The sequence below is a fragment of the Tasmannia lanceolata genome, unplaced genomic scaffold, assembly GCF_043159265.1.
Source record: "Tasmannia lanceolata isolate RefF3 unplaced genomic scaffold, GAP_Taslan_0.1 ptg000003l, whole genome shotgun sequence".
Taxonomy (NCBI): Eukaryota; Viridiplantae; Streptophyta; class Magnoliopsida; order Canellales; family Winteraceae; genus Tasmannia; species Tasmannia lanceolata.
In genome coordinates this window covers 11,064,509-11,075,815 of record NW_027518680.1, presented here as the reverse complement: position 1 = coordinate 11,075,815, position 11,307 = coordinate 11,064,509, and the positions used below count along the sequence as shown (strand labels likewise).

At 35.5% G+C, this 11,307-nt stretch overlaps 1 protein-coding gene across 9 annotated transcripts in view; it reads left to right on the top strand.

Moving 5' to 3' along the window:
• The first annotated feature begins 851 nt into the window (after positions 1-851).
• The window catches only part of PHOT2 (phototropin 2), a 55,095-nt gene continuing 44,639 nt past the window's right edge, over positions 852-11,307 (top strand). For 2 of the 9 annotated variants that reach the window (XM_077360244.1, XM_077360210.1), the window contains exons 1-3: positions 862-1,131; positions 3,762-4,511; positions 4,608-4,790. In XM_077360244.1, coding sequence (XP_077216359.1) covers positions 3,787-4,511; positions 4,608-4,790 — 908 coding nt within the window. In that variant the 5' untranslated portion in view covers positions 862-1,131; positions 3,762-3,786. Of the gene's footprint in view, positions 1,132-1,449; positions 1,556-1,964; positions 2,022-2,627; positions 2,769-3,761; positions 4,512-4,607; positions 4,791-11,307 lie in introns of those variants that run through there. The other 7 variants (XM_077360229.1, XM_077360222.1, XM_077360216.1 and 4 more) reach the window with 7 other exon arrangements.

Sequence of the window (11,307 nt, the reverse complement as noted above, 5' to 3'; positions counted from 1 at the left end):
ATTTGGGTTGGGTTGGGTTAGCCATCCCGGATTGAAAGTTGGGTTGGGTTGGGTTGGCCTCAACCCGACCCAACCCGAACCGAGTTGCACCCCTACCCAAACTGTACCATGTTATCATAATACTTTTTGACAATGTTTACACCAAAGTCCTCAACTAACATGTACTATCAAGCCATTGGCCATGTGCCGTGAGAACAACGCCGGACGAAATATCCCAATTCCAACGACAATGGGGAGTTAAACATAGATTCATTGATTTGGTGGTGTTTTCACATGTACTGCCCCAGAAAAACATGAAGCAAACATTAAGTAGACCGACCTATTTAATGCTCTAAGCCATTCATTTGATCCCCCCTTGCTATAGATGTAAGCTATGCCTATTTAAATCTCAAATTTATCGATTCTTTTCCTATGAATTTGGATTTAAAAGAAACTAATTGCACGGTTGAGATCATTTGATGAAAGAAGTCTTGGATCCTTCTATTGTATTTTTATGAAACTTCTCGAAAATATAGATAGACAACAAAGGTGTGGAAATACAATCATTTTTTAGGAAAAGACAAACAAAAGGTGTGGAAATATCATTTCCCTAGCGAGTAGAAAAACCATTCGTGTACCTTTTTGTTTCGCACACTACTCGTTCCCGAGTCTCAACTTAAACCAATACAATATTAGTAAAACTTCCAGCCTCAGAAATATAGTATGGGCAGGAAAAAAATCTCTTTTGGCATTTTCTACCCTGAAAGAAAAGGAAATGGACGGTTGAAAATTGCTCCTAGGAGTCGACGTGTATCAACTAACGGCTGAGATTCGGCCTCGTCGTATGGTTCGAGTTCTATTTGTTTCTCAAGGTTATCGCTTCTTCACCGGTATTTTATTTCTTCCTTTTGAAATTGAAGAACCAAAAAGAGAGAGAAGATGAAACACTTGCAGAGCTTGAAATTCAACGAAATTAGGTCACTGAGATCTGCTCTAGATCTCGTCTGAGAGGTTTAGAACGTTCGAGAAGTTTCTACTTACGTTTTTTCTACTGTAATAACTCGATTTTTGTTGAAGCTTTGGATGAATTTGAATGGAACTAGTGGTTGAGCTTTTGAGGAACAGAGGACAAGGCATTAGGGTTTGAAAAATGTGAGAATTTGCTCGTTTTGAAGCTATTTATTCTAATTCTCGATCATTTTTATCATTTTTCTGTAGAAACGTTTCGAATTCTCTCTCTCACAGTAGCATTTTTGCAAGATTTTACCTTTTCTCGATAGAATTATGTGTTGTTTTCATGTTTTTCAGTTGAATTTTTATAATATTTGAGTAGGATTTATCACTTTCAGTAGAATCCATGCAGATTTATTGTTCCTTGTTTCTTTTCACAGCGAATCGTTTTTTCACAGTAGGATTTACTATCTTTACTAGAATTTGTTCAGATTTTTAAATTGTTTAGTTGCTTTGCAGCAGGACTTTGATCAGTATGATTTCAATAGGATTGATGTTGTTTCAGTAGAATTCTCGTATATGACGTTTTTTCAGTTGGATTGCAGCAAGAATTGTAATGTTCGTGGTAAGATTTTGTGAGTCTTAAATCATTTTCTATACAACTGTTGTGGATTTTGAGTATTTTCTTTGGATTCAGCAGTATTGTAATTTACTTGGTTGAAACTTTAATTGTTTTATTATTTCATTAGAAATCTTGAAGATTTCATGTTCTTATGTGTCATTACAGCTGTATGATCTTAGTAGGATAAATCAATTTAGTCGATTTTTGCAGATTTCATGCTTTTTGGACAGGTTTCAGTAGAAACTGTCATTTCATGAAAGACCTTATGGAGAATTGAATCATTTTTTTTGTAGAATTCCTCCAGAATTTGCATTTTTAGGTTGCGTTTAGCAATGGATTTTCATCTGAGTGCAATTTAGACGGATATATCATTCAGTATACTTTTTGTAGTTTTCCTTCTTTCTGTGAACAGATACAGATTGCATGGATTTTCAGTTGCATTTCCAAGAATTTTATTCTGTATGATTTGGTAGGATATATCATTCTTAAATATTTGCTTATAGAAATCTCTGTCTTTCCTTTTTCCAGTTGTATTTTAGCAGTATTTTTCCATTTTCAATTTTATGTGAGTATACTTTATTAAATTCCATCCTATCTGTGTCATTTTAACATTTTTTTTATACTTTTTGTATCTTTTTGTCAATTCATAGGTAATGCTGTTGCATTTCAGCAGGGCTTTGAACATTGACTGATGCAATTTTTTTCTTTTTTTTACATCAGTTAACCAGATCATTCTGCTTGTAAATTTTGACAGAATTGATGTCAGACTATAACTCTGCAGGATTTGAAATATACAAGTTGTTATTTAAAAAATGATACTGTTCTAAATCATGCTTGCAGTTATTTTTATTTCACAGTAATGATTTCTGTATATCTCTTCATCTTGCGGTTTGTGGACTCTCCATTCAACGTTTTCTAGTAGCAATCTAGTATGATATACATAATACTAATATACAAGTTGGATATTATACTGAATCATTTATTTCCCTTTAGGATTCTTATAATGATACAGGGACTTAGATAGTTATATCCTAAGCTTGGCTCATCAGATTTTCAATTCATGGTTCACTGACAGGGTTGAGTTGAGTCAGAGTTACTGAGTTGTGCCAGCAAGGTGATGATTCGAATGAAGTCTAGACAAGAATCAACCCAACCTCGATCTGCAGTTTACCAAATCAAATTGCAGTATATATTGCAATATGTTGTAATCAATAAGGTCTCAGCCAAGCCTTTAGTTGAGTTCTAGTTTTTTGAACCATGCTAGGCAGTATGTTAATATTATATAGTTTATATAAGTAACAGCAATTAGGAGAGTTGTCTCCCATATTATCAGATGATTTTCTCTGTAGGACACAAATGAATTTAATATATATCCTTGTTTCTAGGGAACCTTTACCTACACCATTGCACCATGAGCTGAAACATAAAAAGAAAATCATATACTGAAGGCTATAATAGTTATAATTCATCAAGCATATGAACACCATCTTTCCAGAATGATCAATATTTGGAAAAAATGCTATAAGTTACAGTTAAAGTAGGAAAAATTATGACCATGGAACTTGGAAATCTTGCAGTGGACCTCATGAACACAGCAAGTCAACCTAAAGCTCCTCTTGGGGAAAGCAGTTCTGTACTTCTGTCTATAACAACGAAGTACTACACACTTATCATTAGAGATTTTCATTGATGGATTGATTAGTGTAGTGGAAGCATTGGTAAATTTTGCTCTACTCTGGTTAAATTCTGCTATTTCATGTGGTCCACTTATCTGTTCTATACCATTAGAACCTCAATGCGTGAATATTAAGATAATGTTTTCCCAACAACTTGGTTGGATCTGATTTTGCTACAACCTCAAACCTTGATCAAGAACACTGAAACTCGATCAGAAACTTGAAATACTTGAACAGTTTCCTAAATAGAAACAGTTTCCTAAATATTTCTGTCTGAACAAACCAAACTCTCAATTAAACTTGCAACTCAGCTGCGTGAATAGGGTCCAAAAAACAGATTGCATTTAAGTCTTATCTCTACTCCATATATTCTTCAAAAGTAATTCCATTTTCATACTGAAATCAATGGAATATGCCAGTGATTGTCAATAAGTATTAAATATCACTGATCTGCATCTATTATATTCCAATTTATTTCCTGGTTCTACATAAATGCGTGTAGTCTGATCTAGTGGAAACTCATGTGTAAGCAGAGCCATCTGTCTTGGAACAATTAAGATGGAGACCTCAAAGGCAGGACCTTCGAAATCAACAGAAACAAGTTCTTCTGCCCCATCTTCATCTGCAAAGGACCTATCCAGTGGTAGGGATCAACGGCAATCAGTTGACATTTTCAGCCCAATGAATTATTCTGAGACACATGACCAACCAATGGTACCTAGCACATCTGTATCTTCGTACAAAGAATATCTCGGAGAGTCTAGTGAGATTAAAGAGACAGAAAACCCGGGTCCTGCTCAGTTAGGCGAGAATGCATCACAGAGAACCTCTTTCAGGGAACCTATTAATAAGTGGATGGCATTTGAGTCAGGGAAATCTGAGACTACAGAAGACTCCAAAAAATATTTTCATGGGAGTACTCAGAATGGTAATAATTTGTCGAAGGGTTTGTATGAAGCTGGTATACTCCCTTTAAATAGCCAATCTAATCAAATTTTAGCTGAATCTAGCATGGCGGAGAGGGCTGTCCAATGGGGACAACCTTTAAATCGCCAATCACTGGAAAGATCTATTGATTCTTCACGGGCATCTGAAGATTTGATTTCTGGAGTGGAACAAACCTTTCCCCGGGTCTCTCAAGAGCTGAAGGATGCATTGTCTTCACTGCAACAGACATTTGTTGTGTCGGACGCAACCAAGCCTGATTACCCTATAATGTATGCCAGTTCTGGTTTTTTCACTATGACTGGATATTCTCCAAAAGAAGTTATTGGCAGAAACTGGTATGGTTTGCATGGAAATCATATGCTATGGCTTTTGACACTGATGTTTTAACTTCTTTATGTTGTCTACAATAACTCTGTCCCTTTTTGCTGCAGTCGCTTTCTTCAGGGACAGGATACGGATCCTATGGAACTGGAAAAGATTAGAGAATCCATCAAAATTGGAAGAAGTTACTGTGGAAGACTCCTGAATTACAAGAAAGATGGGACTCCTTTCTGGAACCTTTTAACAATCACTCCCATAAAGGACGATAGTGGGAAGGTCATCAAATTTATAGGGTGAGTTACTTTGAATAATTGAGTGGAGTGATAAGTTGACCCCCATATATCTTAAATCGACCCCTTGTAAAATAAAACGTTAGGGTGTGTGAGTTGTACAATTGTGCGATGTTTAACTGCAGGTGGCAACTTTATTCAATGCCCTAACGTTTTACGTTAAAATCGGGTAGATTTAAGATATATGGGGGCCGATTTATCACTGCCCATAATTTATTGTAATACTATCTTTTGCCTTTTCTTTTGTGATAGATGGATATTATCTTCAAACTCTATTATTTAGTCGTAGCGGGAAGAAACTCAAAATCCATATTCAAAAGCTGAAGGTAGTCATGCTTGGTAGGAACCTGCATAGTGGGAGTAGCCAGAGGTCTAAATTTCAATGAATATTTTTTCGATTAATGGTGATATGCAATATTTAAGCTTATGGTTGATTCATGCCTGAAGTAGATAGAAGGTTAAATCATAATTGATGATTTGTTCTTCCTTTTTTTTATTCGTACTGCAGATAGAGCTGAAATTGGTCTCTATGTACATTTCTTGAATTGGAATGTTTGTTTAAGTGAACACAAACTAATGAACTGAAATACCTCATATAGAAACAGTCTGAGCAACCGTGTCTTGCACTAGCTGTATTATTATTTTATGGGTGATGATATTTTCGCGCCCTTGCAGTATGCATTCACCCCCCTTTTAACGTGAACAACAAAAGGGGGCGATGGGTTATACATTTTCCCTTTGCCACCACGACAAATGGGGTGGGCGGAATTAATGATTAGCTTCCATGAAGGAATTGCAGAGGAGTTGAGTTTGACTGGGTTTTTGGAGTTGCAGTGATACGTACCTAGATGGGTCTCACTTAGTGGAATATAGTAATTAGATATTTTAGTAAATAAGATCATATCTTAATATATTTAGTAGTTAGGTTAGATTAGGATAGTCTCTGTAATGCCCCGACGCGACCGTGTAGATATTGTCCGGTTCTAGGCCGCAGCCCTCTCCGGTTTTGTTTTTCCCGAAGAAAACGCGTCTACATAGGGAATGGGGGTCTAAAACATATAACCCAGGAACTTTCTCTCACCCTTTCCGATGTGGGACTATTACAGTCTCTAATTAGCTATTTCTATTCTTATAATAAGATCTTTTTACATCTTTCTATGTTTATCTTGGAGTGCTTTATATAAGCACATGCTACTGTAATGGGAATGAATGAAGAAAACAAGTTTGAGAAAGTGTGTCTTGTGCACAAAGGAGGATTGATCCTTCCCTCGAAGTGGATCCAGAGGCTGATCTTCCCTCTAAGAAGATCAATCACGTTACGACCCGATTCGTGTTCGTAACAATTGGTATCAAAGTGGTCGATCCTATGCCATGCCTATATCTTCGGAGATTTTGGATTCGATGCGTGAAGATTTTAAGAAGATCAAAACACTCGTTTTGGAATTGAAGGAATGTAATCGACAATTTGTGGAAGGCTTGAACGAAATCGGCATGGCGATCGATAAGTCTTGCACGATGAAAAAAAGTAGAAGAAACAGAAAAAGAGGAGAAAAGAAGGATGGAGAAAGAAAGAAGATAGAAAAAAAAATTGAAAAAGCCACAAAAGAAAATCGTCTTTGATTTTCAGTTTCGTCGTGTTCGTCGTCGGAAAATCCGTCATTCCTCTCAACCTTCCCAACATCATTAAGAAGATCCTCATCCACGACCGTTTGTGCGTCAAAATCCCAATTGTTCCAAAAAAGCACAACGATGTAGCTTTGATGAAAACCACGATCAAATCGATTTAAAATTGGAGCTTCCTCAACACTTGGTAGCTAATCACAAGACGAAGAGAAGAAAGGGAGCGAGAAGGAAAAGAAAAACAAGATGGAAGAATTTTGAAAGGTTCTGCGCAAATCTATCACCAACGAGCCAGCGCTTAATTTCCAACCTTGAGGACAAGGTTGATTGCAGGAGGGGTGGAATGACACGTACCTAGATGGGTCTTACTTAGTGGAATAGATTAATTAGATATTTTAGTAAATAAGATCATATCTTGATATATTTAGTAGTTAGGTTAGATTAGGATAGTCTCTATATAACTATTTCTATTCTTATAATAAGATCTTTCTAGATCTTTCTATGCTTATCTTGGAGTGCTTTATATAAGCACATGCTACTGTAATGGGAAGGAATGAAGAAAACTAGTTTGAGAAAGTGTGTCTTGTGCACAAAGGAGGATTGATCCTTTCCTCGAAGTGGATCAAGAGGCTGATCTTCCCTCTAAGAAGATCAATCACGTTACTGTGGGACCCGATCCTGCGAGAGGGGCGCGACGCGTTACCCTCTCTCTTGGTCTCTCGTACCCACACGGTTGGCGTGTGCTTTTTATTATTAATTTAATTCATCCTTTCCGTGAACTTGGGATCATTAAAGCAATTCAAATTTCACGCAAAAGAGAATGACAGAGTCACCACCTAGATGAGAGATCTAGGACTCATAAGTGACCAGAAATCTAGATTCGTTACCTGATTACGAGAATGGAAGGTATGGGGAATTACCACCACATGCACCATTCTTGCCCGATAATCCGGTCTCCAATTTCAAAAGTTAACTCTCTTAAATTTCTTTTAAATGGCTCATTTAACTCTATATTAATGTGCGAACTATGTGACATGCATCCTAAAATCTAATTTCAATGTAATCCCTAATGTGTATCTTGATTTTTTTAACTTGTTTGGATTCAATCTAAGTGAATTTTCTCCTAAAATTCTAATTTCAGAATATCCTAAGTATTTTAATTAATTCAATTAAGAGGAGAAATAAGTAAACTATCCTAAAACCCCCTCACCATGTGAGGAGGGCCGACTCGTGTTTGGTATGCCATTCAAAGCATCCAAAGTTGCCTATGTATCCAAGCCTCACTGGAATCAGAGTCGATCGTAGTTCGGTGGCCTAAACTAAGCTACATGCCTAAGACATCTAGGACACCGATTTAGACTGGACTGATTGTTTTGACAGTTTAAGAGAGATTATTTAGTTCAAGTTGAATAGATTTTTTATCCTAGGACTCCATCTAAGATACTATATGGTCCTATCTAAATGCAAGACGTTCCCTAAACTAATGCAGGTGAACCTACATCCTAGGTTAACTAGGGTTGTCCTATAGGGAGATGGTTTGACTAGTGTAACTAGATCTATGGCACGATTGCTATTCATAGCAAACGGCCGTGATGAGGCTAGACTCTAAACTCTAGGACATCCTAAAACCTAGAACACAACGTGACGTAAATGTTCCTAAAGGGCCCTAAGGGTTCCTACGAAGAGATATCGTTATCCAACGGTTCGTTCGAAAGACATGGATTAAATTAATTCTGTTTGTTGAAGTTAATGATTTTCAATTTTTTAAAGATTTTTTATTCCTAACATCTAAGGAATATCAAAGGCTATAAGGCTTGACGAATTTCATACTTAGATCGCATTCATGAAAGAGATTCGTGCGCTCTCCCCTTGCACAATTTAGCACATAAATTATAATATATTGTTGCCTAGTATGGTTCTCAGGATTTCCGTGGATTACAACCTCGGATCCAACGACATACTATAATTCAAATGCCCAAATTATCAAGGATCAATTGCAATTGGAATATGATTATGAATGCGATCTTGGCGGTTAAACAAGCATAGCATAGCAAATTTGCAAAGGAAATCAACGATTCCTAAGGTTTCTATTTCCATAGTTTAAAGGTTGAATACATGATGGAGAATTAGAATTCTTTGGAAATTTTTATAACAATTTGAATTTATTTCGATTTTCTTAAGGATTTTAAAAATTTAAGTTCAGATTATAGATTTACACATCAACTTATAGTAAATCTGATCTACATAAGCTGAAATTTTTACAGTAGCTTTTTCTTGACTAGAGGAGATTACTGTAAAATTTTCAGGAATTGTCAATATGATTTACTATCAATTTTCCAATGTTGAAGATATCTGTCCAGATTATAGATTTATACATCGACTTGTAGCAAATCTAATCTGAACGATTTCAAATTTTTACAGCAGCTTTCTCTTAACCAGAAAAGGTTACTGTAATATTTTCATGGATTTTAAATGTGTTTTACTATCAATTTTCCAATGTTGAAGACATCTGTCCAGATTATAGATTTACACATCAACTTGTAGCAAATCTAATTTAAATGAGATGAAATTATTACAGTAGCTTTATACTGACCAGAGAAGATTACTGTAAAATTTTCATGGATTGTCAAGATGATTTGCTATCAATTTTCGATTTTAAAGATATCTGTCCAGATTATGACATTACAAAGGTACACATAGCAAAAATAGTCTGAATCAATCCAAACTTTGTGAAAACATGTAATTCTAGCAGTAAATCGCAATCAAATATTTTCAGAATTGTTTATTGTAATTTGCTATTTTTTTTAGATTTAATATGGCATTCTTGATTTGGCATAAAAAATCATAAGACATATCTAACAGTAACAAAAAATCTTGAAAAATTCAAAGGAGATCATATCAGATTTTAGTTACTTCTCATCCAAATTTTACTTCTTGAAACTCTATATACTTTTCAAAAATTGGTTTTTACCCAAAATACCCCTAGAAGTAAACTAATTTTTAAATCTCTTAAATTAAATCCAAAATTCTTCAAAACATTCGTACTGTTTCAAAACCTTAAAAGTTTGTTATGTTTAAATTTTCATCGATTTTGGATCTGTTTTGACATCTTTTTAAATTCGATCTTTGGAATTTTACTCCTTTAAGCGTAAAGTTCAAAAGGTCAAATCGCGGTAAAAAAAAAGTCAAAATTTCTGAAAATTCCAGATTTCTATGCTTTTTAATGCACAAAAGACTCAGAGATTGAGAATTTTCAGAAATTTAAAAGGCTTATTAGAGTTGCTTTGTAAAGTGGATTTAAACCCTCTTATTTTAAAAAATCAGATTTTAATATTAAAAAATAGATCTTCCAAGAAAAATTTTAGATTATGAAAGAACATAAACCTGATCGTATCTCCTCAAAATTTCACATGCAAACACTTTCATCTTCATAGCTTTTCAAAGAAAATCCTAAATTTACTCCTAGCATGTTTCTAGTTTAAACTACATGAAAGAGGGTTTTAGAAGACTAACCTTGCTAGCTCTCCTTGTCTCTATGGTAAGTAATCCCTGGATATACACTTTGATTTACCCTTTTAATCGCAAAAGAAAACCCCGAAGAATAATAATATAGCCTCCAATATGTTTGAATATGTTGAATATATGAAAGCGCTTTGTGTAGAACCAAGTGGAAGAGATGAGCACCAAAGTACCAAAGAAAGTGGAATGAATTCCAAGAAGGAGGAGAGAGAGGGATGAATTTTTCAGAGGAGAAAAAGCCTTGGGTGGGTTTGCTTTTATAGGCACAAGGTTAGGTTTGAGTGAATTTGGAAGTTTCCAATGTGAGCTCTCTCATTTTGGCTTGTTTCCAATTTGTGCTTTGACGTTCTCATTCTTTGATTTCCATATTGAACTTATTTCTAAACCTTGTTTCTTGCAAGCTAAGCAATGCTAAATTACACAATGGAGATCCTTCAAGATCAATCTAGAAGCCTTCTCACATAGGAAACTAGCTTTTATGAATGATTTTCGTCCAAAGAGGGCTGCCCAACATGTGAGCTTATTTTTGACCTATTTGGAGGCTGATTCACAAAAAGTTGTAAACTAGAAAGTTGTAGATCTTTTCGAGACGTTCGAAATAAGTATAATTGCGAATTTTTTGGACGAGAAGGTAAAAAGTTATGGCCATTTTACTAACATGATCTTACTAGCCATTTCTAATTATAACTCTTCCTTCTTTTCATTCATTTTTTTTTTCAAAACACATCAAATATGACATCACTATCCCACCTCATCCATGTTGGGCACCCAACTAAGTGGGCCACCCATGTGGGGCGCCCACTTATGTGGCTGACTCATGGGTGGGTCCACTTGGGCCCCTTCCTATGTGGGCTTTGCCCAATAGGCCTTCTCACATGGGTTTTAGGTTTTCATAAAAATTTAATAAAATTCTTTTAAATTCAATATTTTATATATGGACCCAACCCATTTGACATTTATGGTGCACCCCTAACACGTGATCGAACCATTTTTTTTTTGGGAAAACAACTTTTCGGACCAAAATGCCCCTATTAGACCATTATACATCCAAATACGACCAAAATACCCTCAAATTGGTTCACTCCTAAAGGGGAAAGTTAAAAATGGAAAGTCTTTGTGGTCAAACCTAAAAAATAGAAAGTTTTTAAGTTTGCTTCTTTTGGTGGGTAATATCAAACATGATCATTTGACATTCCCTGAAAATGCCCAAAATGCCCTCAACACTCAAAATTTCCAAATCAAGCGAAGCCCCTGAGAGGTCTAAATTTAGCAGGTTTTTCAAAATTCATGGAATCACTCAATATTTCTCAGACACAACCTAGGGGTCAAATGAAATACATTGGAAATGACCAAATTACCCCTGTGGTGCAAAAATTGATAA